This window comes from Hippocampus bargibanti, linkage group LG13, assembly GCF_051943395.1.
Source record: "Hippocampus bargibanti isolate YZ-2025 linkage group LG13, ASM5194339v1, whole genome shotgun sequence".
NCBI lineage: Eukaryota > Metazoa > Chordata > Actinopteri > Syngnathiformes > Syngnathidae > Hippocampus > Hippocampus bargibanti.
This window is the reverse complement of record NC_142746.1, coordinates 18,681,436-18,697,667: the sequence shown is the minus strand read 5'-3', so window position 1 is coordinate 18,697,667 and position 16,232 is coordinate 18,681,436. Positions and strand designations below refer to the sequence as shown.

At 40.1% G+C, this 16,232-nt stretch overlaps 2 protein-coding genes and 1 non-coding gene across 4 annotated transcripts; 2 read left to right on the top strand and 1 right to left on the bottom strand.

The window, feature by feature from the left end:
* Nucleotides 1-878: 878 nt before the first annotated feature.
* znf518a (zinc finger protein 518A) lies at nt 879-7,843 on the bottom strand. Its single transcript, XM_089012118.1, has 3 exons — nt 7,746-7,843; nt 3,452-5,500; nt 879-2,807 (listed from the first exon to the last, which is right to left on the bottom strand). Exons 2-3 carry the CDS (start codon nt 5,490-5,492, stop codon nt 2,092-2,094), a joined length of 2,757 nt encoding a protein of 918 aa, XP_088868244.1. The 5' UTR covers nt 5,493-5,500; nt 7,746-7,843; the 3' UTR covers nt 879-2,091.
* A 190-nt stretch (nt 7,844-8,033) lies between these two features.
* Nucleotides 8,034-14,767, top strand: ccnj (cyclin J). Of its 2 annotated transcripts, XM_089012125.1 has the most exons (6): nt 8,034-8,430; nt 11,153-11,229; nt 12,036-12,246; nt 12,329-12,628; nt 13,598-13,757; nt 13,909-14,767. In XM_089012125.1, the coding sequence occupies exons 2-6, from the start codon at nt 11,161-11,163 to the stop codon at nt 14,252-14,254; spliced, it is 1,086 nt and encodes a 361-aa protein (XP_088868251.1). In that variant the 5' UTR covers nt 8,034-8,430; nt 11,153-11,160; the 3' UTR covers nt 14,255-14,767. The 2 variants fall into 2 exon arrangements, with proteins under 2 accessions (XP_088868251.1, XP_088868252.1); XM_089012126.1 differs by lacking the exon at nt 8,034-8,430 and having other exon boundaries at nt 11,106-11,229.
* trnap-agg (transfer RNA proline (anticodon AGG)) lies at nt 8,793-8,864 on the top strand. The gene has a single exon. It is a non-coding gene; the product is annotated as a tRNA-Pro (tRNA).
* Nucleotides 14,768-16,232: the final 1,465 nt, after the last annotated feature.

Sequence of the window (16,232 nt, the reverse complement as noted above, 5' to 3'; positions counted from 1 at the left end):
GAAGCAGCACAAGAGAGGGAAAAGCAATGAAAGAAATCTGAAAGACAATTTGTAATCATTAATAAAAATTTATGGACAAAATATCATTCACATTAGTCTGTGATTCAGATATTTTTAGGCCAGCAGAGAAGGTCGTGTAGGCACTGACAGCCCACAACTGGCCGTTTCTTTGTTTTCACATACATCTCTCATGCATTAGCATTTGTTAGCTACAGCCATTGTTTTGCACACTACGAATCATGACGTGTATTCAATTCATATCAGAAAAGTACAATGATATGTAAATCTCTTCACAATTTTATATACAGTACTGCTATTTAGGTTTGTTACTGTTTGTAGTATGCATATGTTGAGGAGCAAAGTCACAAATGGGTACAGTCTTTAATTTCATGAAATGAGAATATACTACACTGTAATGTTCGTTGCTATACAGCTGTATGACAATAATGACATTAAAAAGTTTGGTTCTGTGAGACAATAAATAGTAAATCTCATAAAACTGATATGGACATCATGACTCCCAAGGCACAAACCGAATAATGGCAAAACAGGACAAAGTAAATGATGAATCCTTGAAACATATGGCATTGTTTTACTGAAAGGCTTCACTTTCACGATTCCGGAATGACTTAAACTGATTTTTCCTCTTTAGTATTTTCATACCGTCTCTCACATCATCGAAAACCACCAGAAGAACCCTCTGGTGTTGATTGACAGCAAGAGCAACAGCAAGGATGCCGCCAGGCTGTTTTCCTGTGAAGCAACCACCCACATCCCGACATCACTGCCTGGTTTCTAATTGAGCATTCGAACCCACGTCTGTAATGGCCAATGGATAAGCAGGCTCGCCACGGGACACTGAATTAGCAAACTCAAAAGGCTTTCAAAATGTTTATTGAGATGCTTTGCAATTCTCCAGCAGTATTCAAATTAACAAAAAAAAAGGCTGAGAAAGCGTTGCTTGAGCAGAAGCAGGACATTTTTTTTAAAGACAGCAACTTTCAAGTTATAATTGTATTTAAATAAAGCAAAAGAAATACATAACTCGTTTTTTTTTTTTAATCATGGGACCAGGAGCGGACCACTTGCACTTATTCTCTGATCAACAAATTATGCAAATTAGTTGCATAACAAAACCAATGAAGGCACTTAAGGAAAAATTATCTTCTTCTTACTGCCAAGTACCTCAAGTTCACATATGTACAATTAGAAACATTGTCTGAGCTGAAAGGTTTGCTATTTACAGTGAGTCACAGACGGGGGAACGGTCGTGGAATGACACACACACAAACACACACATTTTCTGTGCTGTCAATACTGAGATCTAATGGCTGCTTTAAGAAATGTTTTGCCACAGGAGAAGCATTTTGAGATTGTTGTTGGCTCGGGGTGAGGGAAAGGAAATCAAAATCCTCCTTTCATAGTGCAAGTTGAAAGAAAAAAAAAAGATTATCATTTTCAAGTCAAACAAAAGTAAACTACATCCAGCCTAAGGGAGATGTAAAAAAAAAAAAACCTGCCATTTGCTGACATCATAAAACAGAACTTTCGGTATAAAAACGTAGCGTGTTAAGTAGTATCTGCTCCCGCTAGATGAAAAACTATATCTGTCACAGAAAAATAGGAGATTGGAAAGATATTTCAGATTTACAAACCATTTACAAGAATGTGATAATTGGCCCAAAAACAAAGTCTATACAATAGAGCCATAAATAAATGTTGAATAAAACAGCTTATTGCTTTTTCTTCTTCTTTTAACACTAGGCAGTTTTTGGTCTGACGAACATGAGTCTCAGCATCCCATTCCAAAAACATAAATATGCTAGTTCCAGCCTACCCGTACATATAACTCAAGACTATGTGGCAATACACATTTACAGTGTTTTCTAAAACGTGACAGTGTAACTTAAATAAAGCATTTGCATAGACAAACACAAAGGGTTAATGAAGCTTCATGAAGCTTCATGAAGCTCTAAAGGTGCTACTCAAACTGGACGAGATAAAAGATGGGCGATCATGATACCCTGAGCTTGTCCAGGATGTGCAACGAGATTTAATTAAGACTTGTAATTCAGCTGATTGTCACTGCTTCTACCATTGCTTTGCTGTATTGCAGTCATCTTCCAGTGTATGAGACAGTTTAAAGTTTTCACAGTTTAGCCTTTTCCACTCTATCAGGTGCCTCTTCCGGTGGACCAACCACATCTCCTTACTTTCAAAAACCCTGCCACAAAACCAGCATCTGAATTTCTTTGAGACGTTCCTGTTGGGTGAAACCGAACCGACCACCTCATATTTTTTCCTGCTGAGTCTCCGCAGCCTCAGCTTCAAAGCAAACCTTTCCTGAACCAAGCTCTCCCCACACCACGGTGGTTGGCTCTGAGCATCCATGTAATGGTTTGCCTCATGGGTCAAGTTGGCCATGACTGAAAGCGCGTTGAGAGTCCTTTGCGACAGAACAACCTTCTGTACGTCTCCTCCGTAACGGTTGACTACGTTCATGATCTTGGCCACTTCTGGAATGTCTGCATCCGGGTGATTGAGTACGACAACAGGCTGGTTACTCACTGGGCATCTTATCAATTGAGAGGGATTCATGGCTATCAATTTCAGGGTTCTTTGCAGGTTTTTTGGAGCGGGCTGCCGGCAGCGTACAAAGGCCGACCAGGATTGATGTGGGATGGGTTTCTCCAATGGTGGATCTGTATTTCTGAGAGGGTCAGATCTGAGGTCTGGAGGCACCAAGACACACTGGTCACTCTGTCCTGTCGAGACTTTGGGTCTTTCTCCTCCTGAGTTTATCACACCTGTGAGATGAAATTTGACACTTGTAGAGATTAGACAGAATAAGAAGTTATCATATTTAAAAGTTTCATGCTGTTTTTTTGCCTAGTCACAACTTGTGACTCAATACACAATTGAAGCACAGACAACCTGGGGTCAATCAGGTCAACAGACACAGCAAGTTAAACTGTTAGCTTCATCTAGGAGATCTGGCTTGGCACATGATTTAGGACTTGGGGAAACACAGAGTAATTTAGGACTTCAAACTCCTTCATAGGAAGCGGTCATTAGCCAGGTTACAAATTCATCAGTTCATGGAAAACACAATGTTTTATTGCCTACAGCTGTTCGTACTTAGAAGTCAAGAGGTGTGGTATTCTAATCAAGAAAACTATGTTTTACTAATGTATCGCTTTGATTTGCATGTAGTCTCAATAAATAGCTTGGCAGAAGGCTGCCGAATTCAGACGTATGTCATGAATGACTGCGTTTCCTGCCGGCAGTTTCTGGTCCACAGTGACCACAGTGTCTGACTGTCAAATCTCTGACAGACACTTATTTTGAAATGCAACCCATGTGCAGCACAAATGTGAAATCAAAAGATAAAACAATGGGTTAAACCCGCAGCCATTTTTATCTAGATAGGAGCTATAATTTGTAGGCTTACCATGTGATGTAATAGCAGGTTGGGAAAAAAGGGGCGCCTTGCTCTGGCTGCTTTGAGAGGCTCCATCAACAGCTGACACACTGCAAACTGGTAAAACACTGGAGGAGGGAAGCTGAGAGTTCTCAGGACATACTTGGACTGCAGTCTTTGTTACATTTGACAGGACGCTTTTGTCAAGAACTGTCTCTGAGAAGTGCGGAGCATGATTTGCATCATGACATTCTCTTTCAGGTGACTTTGCAGCACATTGTGGGGGAAGTTCAGCTCCTGATGGTGCATGTGCTGATGTTATAGTTTCTCGAGAGTCTTGCTGATCAGTCAACGACACTGTTGTGTTGTGTGGATTCTGTGCCTTGCATCGGTCCTCCACCGGAAGACTGTCTATTGCAAGTAAAGGGTTCTGTGAGACCCATTGCTTCTGTTTGACGGGATTTTTCTTTAACACAATCTTTAAGGCTAATTCCGAGGTTACTTTCTTTATCTTTTTATATCTGGACCTTCTTTTGTATTTTCTTCTCACAGTCTTACTTTTGGGTTGGTCTTTATTGGTGGCTTTCTGCTCTTGGCTTCCATTTGTGACATTTGGCTCATCTGGAATATTGATTGCATTGGAATCGAGATGCTCATCTTCAGGCATTGTATTGCCCCCATTGTTCAAGTTGGTCTTTAATTGTTGGTTCTCTCCATTTTCCAAGGTCTGGACACACTCAGGCAGTTCATTGTGGACGGAAGTTAATGTAGTTTTACTGAGCTTAGTTTCACGCTCAAGGCAATGTGGGTCATCATTCAAAATGACTTGACATTCTTTTTGGCCAATGTGAGCGTCACCGGCAGGATTTTCAGGGATGAGACTTTCTTTTTCCGTCTTCTCCACCATTTTCAGCATGTTGGTATAAGTAGCACTATTCTGAGCCAAAGTTATCTTGTTCTGGACCGTGAGCACAGCGAGATCTTCGGAATTATGGATGCCATTTTCGGACTTGGGGTGGACGTTAATGTCTTGAGGAGCATTAGACAGAACGGATTTGAGGGCCTTGGTCCATTTCTGGTCACCCTTTTCCTCTGCAACGGATTTCATTAAAAACTCCTGGGTTTTCTTGAGTGTAGTTTGAGGGTCAGACAAATGGCAATATTTATCTAGGAAGTCTCTACCTGGAAGGGAAATACAATCCTGTGTCAACCAGCACATGTCCCTCACTGTGCTCCTTGTTAACCTAGGCTTCATTTGACTGCTGTTTGATTTCCTCGCAATGGAACAAATTTCCTTCTTTTGGTTACCTTTCTGGCAACTATGGTTTGTATTCATGTGCTTTGCAAGCACCCACTTCATAGGCTGGGGACAACATCGAGTTTGATTGGCTGGGATGGACCCAAACTGAGGATTGTCCTTGTGACGTTCAATCTCATTTGCTCTTTGGAGGCTAAGATGATGGATACACATATGCTCCAAAAACACAGTTATGTCTCCTGTAGAGAATCGCTGACACTTTTCACATGAATATTTGCCATTTTGGCAGTGACACGTTGCCAAATGGGCACTCAGTTCGGACCATGTGCGCTTCACGTTATCATTACAAATGCTGCAACTAGAAAAAGTGTCATTGTGGCTTAACAGATGAACTTGAAGGTAGGAGAGGTTATGTGCATCAAAAGGACACATATGACAAGGAAACACAGGTGCACTCCCACTGTGGTTTTCCTCAAAGTGTCCCATCAAGTCTTTGGGAGCATATTCCAGATTGTCCTTGCATTGACTGCATGTAAACCTGAGTGCATCTATAGGCATACTGTGGTTTGTCCAGCATTCACTTTGTTGGGCCTCCAAGTGGGGCTTCTTTGATGAAGGCCATTTTATGTTTTGCTTGGGTTCCTCCGTTATCTTCTTTGGTCCATTTTTAGCTTCACGTTGCATAGTTGGGATTTGAGCTGAACGTTTCCTTCGGCGAAGCCGTTTATGCCAAACTCTATTCTTCTTGCGTGCACACGTTTTTTTGATTGCAGCAGGGGTAACGTTGCAAATATCCAACAAATCCATGAGCATTTAGTTTTCTGAAAGTGAGAAAAGAAACCAAGACAAAGTGCAACAATTTAAATGAAGAAGGGTCCATCTATGCCAGGGGTGTCAAAGTCATTTTTTCCGCGGGCCACATTGTAGTTATGGTTTCCTCTCGAGGGCCGTTATGAATTTAGGGAACCCATTAGAATGTTTAAACCCCTTCAAATATTACATATAGAGCACACAGCAAATTAATGAATAACTCATTTTCAAATCTGAAGTCAAGAATAATGACTTTTACTGTGGTTGACATCCAAAATTATGAAATTTTGGCTCAGATTTTAGCAATCATCATGGAATTTAACAAGTTTGATTTGCTTTCGCGGGCCGAAAAAAATGATGTGGCGGGCCGGATTTGGCCCGCGGGCCTTGACTTTGACACCTGTAATCTATGCCAATCCACACAGTAACTTTTCAAAATCTATTTGTCCAAAATCGTTTTCATGAGCCATAAAATGTGTTTTTTTTTCTGCTAAACACACGCAGATGTGAAAGCTGCACCTGCATATGTTACACCTTGTGCAATTCAATTTTGGTCAGATCATTTTTGTGAACCTCAAAAGTGAAATTCATAATTCTGGACTGGGGTGGAATCATTATTTAGTATGCTACATATGAAAATAATTTGAATCTCAAAGCTGTCCTTAAATCGAGGGATGTGACAGTGTATTGGGAGGAACTTTTCTTTTTTTGTAATGTTTTACTTCATGTTTATTGTGTTAATGTTTGAAATATAGATGCCTTCCTCTTCTTCTGTTGCAAATTAACTGTGTTAGCCAGGCAGAGAAGGCCTTTATTAAATTAACAAACATCTAGAACAAACATTGAGGAATTTGGTTTCCAATTTTTGCCTACATTATGTGTGTTTTTCTTGTTTACTAGTACATACTAAATTTGAGTAATTTCAATGACAACTTCCATTAAACCAAAACAAATGACAGGGAGTTTTTCGATTTGTGTCTTGTGTTGGGTCGTATTTTCGATTTCACTGGTATGGCTGGACTATCATGCAAAAAATAATTTTTTGACTAAATTTGAAATGACAATTATTGTAATGTTTTTTTTTTCATTTCTAAAAAAAAAAAAAGAGTATTACTTCAACAATGAAAATCTCAGCTACTAAAAACCACCATCACAGCCCATTGATCCACGTTATATCAAACTGTGTTTGCGAAGTACTTGTGAATAACACTCAGGGTGTATTTAAATGCACATATGAAGAAGGAAATGGGATTTGGGAGCGACCGAACCATGGATTAGCGGGGGAACTTTGAACTTCAAAATGTCTGTGGAAAGAGCAACGTCTTTGTTATTGGGCCAATACATCTATTTTTAGTGTGACTGTCACTCAAGACAAATTACATCATCTATGATCACGTCGGCACTTTTGATCAATCAACAGATTGAGAGATACAGATAAAACAGATTGCATTTTTACCCATTACGTTCGTTTGTCGCCCCTACATCCCTACTCCATTCGCAAATCCCATCTGCGCCCCTTGCACACAGTAACTGATGATACTACAATTGAATGGAACAGATAACAATCACAGTATAATAGAGTATTCGGAAAACAGATGCACCGATATTTCTGCCACATGTCCACCTGTTGCTGGCTTTGTTTCAACTTGTTCTGCGGGGAAATTCTATTATTTCCCTTTGACGGAACACGGAACTCCTCTTAACAGCGAGCAGTCCCTCCCTATACGTGTTCACGTCTGCTTGATCGCCGTAGGAAATAAATGCACTAAGTAGTTGCATTAAAATTGCTGTTTGGCTTTCCAAAAGCACAAGTATATTTAGCGGAAGAAGTCTACGAAGTAATCATATCATATCAACCTCGTCGTGAGTGGGGCGGCCATTGCACTATTAACTTAACCACAACAAAGTGACGAGACGGTAAACGACAGACGCTTAGGGAATTGGGAAGTGACGATTTGAAAGCAAACGAGTCAAAGACTTGTCACCGCTTTAACATCCCATGACAACACGCCGTGTGCGTTTGCTGTCGAACCAACGGCGAAATATGTCGCGAACGAGCGTTTTAGTTATTTCAAAATACCATGACGCACCATACGCCCGCAAAGACGAAATAACTTGATAACTTAAACGCGTCGCGACAAAAGTTACGACAATTCCACATTTTCACGTGAGGTCTGGATAAAGAAGTAATCAAAGCTAATAGGCTGCACAAATCCAAATCAAAGCAGTTGTTTACGCAATTGTCTCGGTTTTTACCTTTTCTTTTGTCGAGAGCTTGACAGCTCAGCGAGTGGCAGCCATGATGGTTTCATCATCCGGGGATTACAGTCTCTGAGCCCCTTTAGCCTTTAGCCTTTAGCCTGATGGCACTAAGCGACAACCTGTCCCGTCTCGAGGCCCCCTGCTGCCTCTGGCGAAAGCACGACCGGCATTCATGTAGATAGAAGCGAATTAAGTAGGAAATTGCTTTTTTAATTCGCAGATAACCATATCCCCACTACCTCTTATCCACAAAATATCACGAAATTCTGATTTACAATATTGCTCCTAAGAATATCTGACGGTGTTAGTTAGTTTCGTGATATTTCACGTGTTTTAAAATATGATTTGTGGAGTAACTTGTGTCGTTCGTGAACGTGCCGACTGTAAAAGCCGGTTCTTTGAACTGAACACGAGCCAACTCGTCATAGCGAGCTGCATATATGAGCCGAAATATCCCCCCTTCGGTTAAAGCCGCACGTGATTGGTCAAAATTCGCGGTAGAAAACAGACATGAAGGTTTTACATACGCACACGCGCCGTCCTTCGCAAACGAACCGGCTCTTAAAGTCGCTCTTTCATGTGAACGACTAGAGTCGGCTCATAATAGGAAGACTACTGCTCCCTTGACCACTGCAATGGCATCCTCTACTCTATAACCTCCAAACTCCTCAATAAACAGGTACAGTACATCCAGAATACCGCCGCCTGTCTACTCAGTATGTTTATGTCTATTTGTTGACATACATAGTTGGTACGATACAATAAAATACATATTGATTTATAGAGCGCTTTAACAACAGCTGAAGCTGGAACAAATCACTAAACATGCACAACTATTACAGGAAATAAAGCAGTCACAAAGATAGTAGAAAGCACCAGGGTGTAAAACTAAGATCAAGTCTGAATCATGCTGAGTCAACTGCTCAAGAGTACAGTACAAATGAGTTTCGAACGGCCGTGCGGGGGTGCTGTTTCACTCAGGAACTTTCACCTGCCACATCACCAAATTTTATATTTGAACCCACAAAAGTTAAGACACGTGGCTCGTTGGTCTAGGGGTATGATTCTCGCTTAGGGTGCGAGAGGTCCCGGGTTCAAATCCCGGACGAGCCCGTCTTTTTAATTGCCCTTAATTCCCAGGAACCTTTCTGACACACCTCATCAATTGAAATAAATCTCTAATGCACAGAGATGAGGCATTCTCTCCAACTGGTTTAACTTGTGCTTTCGTACATTTAACAAGAGTTAAGTGTGTGTATGTAAGAATAGAGACAATTGAACATTTAATTGGTTTGACTGACATAATAGCCCTCTGAGGAAAGCCATCACGTCGAAATGGGCTGCAAAAAAATAAGTATGACACATACACAGTAATTATCGACAAGTGGTAGACAAAACACAAAATGCCCAATGATACACATTCGTTATCCCCTGTGAAGAATGGACTTTTACTGCAAATTACTGCGATTATGCAACCATCTCCATGTATAGTCTATTTTCTGTGTTGTACTGGCCCGCGGTGGCCATAACCCAAACCCGACGAAGCCACACAACATCCATTGCAGTGAAAAAAAAAAATAAAAATAGGCAACAACTAATTGCAGTGATACCTCGGTTTACGAACCCCTTGGCTTACAAACTTTTTGGTTGACGAAAAGTTCGACAGTGAGAGTTTCAACTTTGATAGTTCAAAGGCAGAGTGTAGACTGCAAGGTTAAAATACCCCATCAATCAGGCTCCACAAACAACCCGCACAAGCCATCTGTACACTTGATGCAAAAAGCTATCAACTCAGCTAAACAGAACACAATTGATGAGGAACTAGATAAAATTATCACAGAGAAAGCACCTACCAGGGATCATTCCTCAAGCTGGTGAAAGAAAGGTTACGTTCCTCATCAAGTGTTTAATGCTGAGGAAACCGGCCACTCCATTCCATCAATCCATCAACGACTGTCGCAAAGGTAAATAAAACCACTTAATTATACAGTACAGTTTATTTCTTTAATTATAATACCATAGCACATTTGTCATAGATAAAATAAGGTATATTTTGTGTAGTTTTAAGGCTTAGAAAATTAAAAAGTATAACATTATGTTTTATGGGGACCTGGGAACGGATTAATCTCATTTTAATGGTTTCCTATTGGAAAATGTTTTTTGGGATACACACTTTTCGCCTTACACACTCTGTCTGGGAACCAATTAAGTTCGTAAGCCAAGGTATCACTGTATTTGCCTTCTATTTAACTGTATCTTTCTAGAAAATACATCACGGGGTTTCATTATTGCCCATTACTTAACCAAAGAAGAAGGGGTGGTATTTCATGTTCAATACAATAAAAGCATAAAATCCTTGACAATGTTTGACCAAAATATACGGCATGACAAAAGCCACAAACTGCATGTGTGTGTGCGGCTGTTCCACATGTTAGGTTGCTTGGAAATAAACGGTGGGACCATATATCTCTGCATTTTAGGTGGATTTTAACCAGATAGGGTGCTGTTTGACCAAGAAAGAGGATCCAATTGCCACATCGCCATACTCCATGTGTGAGCATAAAAAAAAAAATAAAGTAACATATGGCTCGTTGGTCTAGGGCAGGGGTCGTGAAACTTTTTGACTAAGAGCGATAAAAGCAAAATATTGAGGAATGTTTTACAGTGAGAGGTTTTCAGCGGTAGCCTTCAATTCTCTTCGGGGATTGGTTGTTAATGGCTGGACTTACCTTTAATTGGCTGAGTCATGTTGCTTGGAGAATCATTGTGCTGCTTTCAATGACAACTTCGAAATCCGGTATAAGTAAAGTCAATGTCGACTTACTAAAATATCCCCTTTATCAATCAAACCATCGTGTGTACATTTTATATCGTTGATAAACTATAACGTAATTCCTTATCAATTATGATAAAATATATTGTGAAAGACCTTGAATGTGGCCCGATTCATTTTTAATTGAAGGGTCCTCACTTTGGTTTTGCTATTTCCGGTGACAGTGTGGGCCCCAGGAGCGTTTGTTGGCTTGCGCAGAGACCAAGTTTCACAGACTGATTACGAGTACGGTGAGACAGCATGTGCTGTCGGAATACTTGTAATACACTGGAATTTATTTCGGCAGAGCGGGTCATAATATTCCTTTCAAGTTCCCGCTTGGTGATTATTCGCCTTTCTAAATACACTTTATGTAGTGGTTTGAAACAAATTGTTGAAGAAGCATACAGGCTCTAGCGTGAAAAAGTTACGGCTGACTGACTGACTGACTGACTCACTGAATGCATGTGTATCCCATAAAATCAGATGTTGGAATCGGACGGGTATATTTTAAGTTTCTGGACAGGGCAAGTAATGTCTGCTAAAATGTAATGATACTATGTGTTTGTTTTCTCGGATGGTTCAAAAGCCCCTGTGATGGAACTAGAAGACCAGTGGTGGAAAGGACAGCTGGCCAAAGACATTTATCAGGCGCTACGAAACAATGTGAGTGATCAACCTCTGATTTAGTTTCGCTCACCATTTAAAAACTACCATTTAAGTTTTACTGCCTTGTATCTTAAACCTGAAAGTTATATCTGGTAACACGTTTTAAACGCCATGCATTTTTTTGTTGGTATCATGCTGTCACCGGGACTTTTGAGGTAAATAATTAGCCTTGATTTTATTCTATGGTTACGTGTTGTTTAAAGGGACATGATGAAAAAAAACGTTTACAATTTCAGATGTATTGTTTTACAATAGTTTTATAACTTTAAAGCAAGTGTCACCAACATTGTTGAAACTGAAAGCTCATTTTTGGTGGTAAAGATTCAGACGGACTACTACTGCAGTTGTACATGCGCGTCACATTTTGATTTTATTGTCTATATCGCTTTTTATAGCTAACATTTACACAAATGATAGCGATTTAAGAAATATATTTATTGATAAGCAGAGTTTTAGTTTTTTTTTTAAAGAGTAAAACACACACACACAAACAATATACCTTGTTGTCTGTCACTGATGAGCTATTTTCAAAACTGTTCATTTAATGACTCAGAACAAACAAAGTATTCTGTCCCCGCCATAAATGTCGATTCAAACTGTTTTTAACATGAGTTACATACATTTTAAAAACCTCTGCTTGTGTCATATGTATGTGACTCAGAATTATCAGCATACGTAGCTTATGCTGAGGATGCAAAGTATGATGACAGTGAGGCCAAGCGACAGCGATCTATAATACCATGATCAAATGCAACATGTGAGACAAATAAAAGGTTTTCACATCTCAAAATGTTGTCATTCAGGAGCTCAAGTTGCCCTCCTTCAAAGGCCAGTCACCTCAACTCAACTTGAGGCGATACTTTGCAGACCTCATAGCCATCATCAGCAACCACTTGCGGCTGTGTCCCACAGTTCGGCACCTTGCTGTGTACCTGCTGGACCTTTTCATGGACCGCTACGATGTTACGGTGCAGCAGCTTCACATGGTCTCACTTTCGTGTCTTCTTTTGGCCAGTAAGTGTGAAACTGCTGCTATGGGTGGGAATTGTCTTTTTGATTTTTGGAGTATAGTAATGTTCTACTTTTCTTGCTGCAGGTAAATTTGAGGAAAGGGAGGACAGGGTTCCAAAACTGGAGACTCTAAACAGTCTGGGGTGCATGAACTCCATGAATGTAGTTATGACAAAGCAGGCTCTACTTCACATGGAGCTTTTCTTGCTAGAATCCTTCCAGTGGAACCTTTACCTTCCCACAGCAGCTCATTTCATAGAATACTACCTTTCTATCGCAGTTCACGAAGGAGACCTACATGATGGCTGGCCTATTACCTGTCTGGAAAAAAAACAACTCTATATGGCCAAGTATGCTGAGTACTTCCTGGAAGTCTCCCTGCAAGGTATTTTTTTATCAAGGATTATCAGTCGCATTGATAACAATGGCGAGGATCAATAATATCTCTTTTAAAGGACAACCGACACCTCCGGACAAGTTGAGTCCATAATTTGTAAAATCACTTCAAATGACTTCTACTGAGTGCATTTTACAAAGATTCCAAAGCATATAGCTATATTTTACGTTTTAAGACTCGCGCTGAATATTCAGGAAGTGTTGATTTCGAGTTGATGATCCCCTAAGTGACATCACAGAGGGAATGCCCGTGACCGAGAAAGTGACACACAATGCATTTTGGGCACTTTGTTTGGTCTGAAAACTTCGTGTTGATGGCGAAATTAGAAGGAAAACACATGAATAACGCGATCGTGAATCGTGTGTTGCACCAAGACTACTATTTGATACTAGTTGACACAAATTCCCAGTGGACAAAACAGCCCATTTCCAACGGAGCTTGGGCACCATCTTGGCCGTTTTCTGGGCGCTACAATGGAGTCCAGATGGCTCGAATTGATATGGAAGGACTTCTTTAATTGATTGCAAACATTGATGCTTTCCTCTTCAGAACTATTTGAATCATATTCATAACTGGATGAGTAACAAGAAAGCATCTTCTACGAATCTGAACTCTCTGAAGCCATTGTTTTGATTCTGGAGCAAGGCAGTGTGTACCCAATAGTGACATCACGAACAAGGGGGCGGGACTTTCTGAATCTGCCCAATTCCTAGCTCATTTTGTGGCAGTTTTGGGACACTTTAAGTCATTTTTATTGGTGTTTTGCCTTTGACTAAAAATATCGGCCTGTGTGTTTTGGGTATTTTAGATTCTATAAAACGTTTTTCTCATGTCAGTTTGGAAACAAAAAAATGCTGTCTGTTGTCCTTTAAACTCATACAGCAATGCCATCCCACTCGTATGTAGACATAATATTAACTGTCTTCTGTAATTTTGTTACATCTGTTCTTTCCCCAGATCATGTGTTTTTATGTTTCGCACCCTCCTCGGTGGCTGCTGCATGCGTGGCTGCCTCACGTCTCATCCTGCATGTGTCCCCAACATGGCCACCCCGATTGCAGCAGCTTACAGACTATTCATGGGAGAATCTAGTCCCATGTGTTGAGAAACTGCTCATGTGTGTATCTAACAATGTATTTTTTTTAAATTCACATTAAACCTTGTGAAAAAATGCAATTGTAAAGAAACACGAATGAACTACATTTTAATTCAAAGTGACACTGGCGCTGTCTTGAAAAATTATATTTATTGAACTCTTTGTTTCCCAGTGCACATGACAATGACGTCAAAGAGGCCAACAAGCAAAAGTGCCAGCAGCTCGTCCAACAGCCACAGCACCAAAGTCAGAAAGTCTTCCACAGTTCGAGCCATGCAGCCCAGTACCTGCACCGGCCCGGCATGCAGTATAGCCAGCAAGCTACACAGCCAGCTTTAACCGCAAACCATAGGCCTGCCTCATATGTGGCCCTTACCACCAATCTGCAGGTCTCAAATGGCCCCTCGCAGGGCAGTTCTCAAGCCATCACTGCTTCGTTGGATCCAAAGTCTAACCTTAGTAACAGGCCTTACCAAATCGGCATGCACTACAGTTGTGCTCCATGCTTTGACAGATGATGAACTTTTGGTATTGGATGATTGAGAAGAAACTAATTTTCTGGTATTCCACTGAATGAAAAGGCATGCTTTTAATTTGAAGGGACATGACAAGATGGATGCAGCGCTTTGGATTGAATTTGTATGTGGAGAGCCAGTATTCGGATTTTTGTTCTATTGTATAAGTGCTATCTGAGTACCACTGGTGACTTTTCACTATTGTATTACTAGTATCAGTATAATTTTGTAGAAGGCCACAATTTTATTTATTTAAGTCAAAGTACCTTACATGTATATAAAAGTGCCTTACAGCTGTGTTGCTAATAACTGCTAAATTGTAGCAATAACGGCACAAGACTAATGTCCGTTTGTGGGCAATGAATATTTTGTGAGTGCAATTGTATTTTTCTGTACATGTATAGATTTTTTTTGTTTACATATTTGTGAACTGTGGAAAGAATCGGTTCACAAGCAGAGAAATTGTTGCTCTTCTGTAGACATTATTTCAGTCAGTGCTGTGCACTAATGCCCATTTTAAATAAAATACTAATCTCTGTTGGACTCTCATCTAAAATAATCAGTTTTGTCCATTTAAAGTTTCTTTTTGAGGCATTTGAACAGTAGAGTAGTGCATCAGCTATTCTGCGCTGGATTTTTTTTTCACCTTACTGTACAGTAGGCTACTTCAAATTACTCTGCGTTAAGAGATTTCATCGCCATATTTCATAATAAAAATATAAAAATGACTGGATTCTCATTAAGTCAGAGAAATTTAGACATGCCTCCACTCAAAATTGAGATATGTCACATTAATCTTTGTTCGTCTGTGTAAGCTCTCAGTCGTACAGAAGTGGTCCATCGATGAGAAGGTTTCTTCAGCCGTCATCTGTACTTTTTTGAAGGTGTCGGACGTTTCACATCCTATCCAAGAGGCTTCGTCAGCGCACTAAAATCTTACTGGTCGGATCGGCCCTATTTATATATCCCTAATGTCCAGACATGGCGGCGCCGGTCACAGCTATGATAGGTCCCTACTCTCTTAATCTTTGTTTAAAAAATCATGACACTAACTAGGTAAGAGTTCACTCAATTAAAATAAATACATTTATTAAACTGAAATGACATTTTTACAATCATTGATAAAGATTTCCGGTGCTTTCTGTTTTTTTTTTTTTTTTATTGTATTGTGTTGTCATGAAGTGTTCAGGACCACGGTCAGCTCTGTGTATTGTCACCAGATTTAATTGAACCTAACCATAACAATACACAATTATTTATTTCTTGTATCCGAGTGATGACAGCCAGCCTTGACATTGAAGAGAGGATATTTGTTCTGCAATGCCACTCGAAGTATGTAAACGCAGTACAAGTGCAAAGATAATTTAGGTGGGTTGCACGGGTTGCGTAACCCAGTACACTGTTTTTATATTTTGTATATAGGGTCCATCTTGATTACACTCCACGTTCACCAGACCTCACACCACCGGATTTCATTTTATGTGTATACCAAAAGGGCAAGGTCGACGCATAGAACCCCGCAACAGTCGTTCACTAGAGGGCAACCAGTGAACATGAATGTATGAATATCCCAGGGAAATTGTTCCATGATGTCAGCCTGCATCAAACTCTTTAAGCCATTCCATTGTTTCGCGTTGTCAGCAGTGTCTGGATCAGAACGGGCATCAATTTAAGATGACGATATAATGATATTTGTAAAGTAATTTACGAAACTGTTCGAATTATGATGACCCCCAAATTTACAACTATTACGGTATTTAACATCAAACGTGATTTGCAGGGAACGTCGTGGAATACTGTCACACTGAATAGAATACGAGTCGGTTTTACAAAAACAAAGCCTTGTTAAAATGTGATTTATAACTACGTTCTGATGGCATTTTGTGTACACGCACAAATTGACGTATTGGCCAGCAGCCACGCAAAGTAAATTATGCCTGACGCGTCAAAGGTTGTAAAGAAATGTCCATTCATGTTTTGT

Coding starts and splice junctions, on each gene's coding strand:
- znf518a (XM_089012118.1), bottom strand. CDS start 5,492: ATGCTCATGGATTTGTTGGATATTTGCAACGTTACCCCTGCTGCAATC. Junction 2,808..3,451: donor ACCTGCTATTACATCACATG/GTAAGCCTACAA, acceptor TTCATCTCACAG/GTGTGATAAACTCAGGAGGA.
- ccnj (XM_089012125.1), top strand. CDS start 11,161: ATGGAACTAGAAGACCAGTGGTGGAAAGGACAGCTGGCCAAAGACATT. Junction 12,247..12,328: donor TTCGTGTCTTCTTTTGGCCA/GTAAGTGTGAAA, acceptor TTCTTGCTGCAG/GTAAATTTGAGGAAAGGGAG. Junction 13,758..13,908: donor TGTGTTGAGAAACTGCTCAT/GTGTGTATCTAA, acceptor TTTGTTTCCCAG/TGCACATGACAATGACGTCA.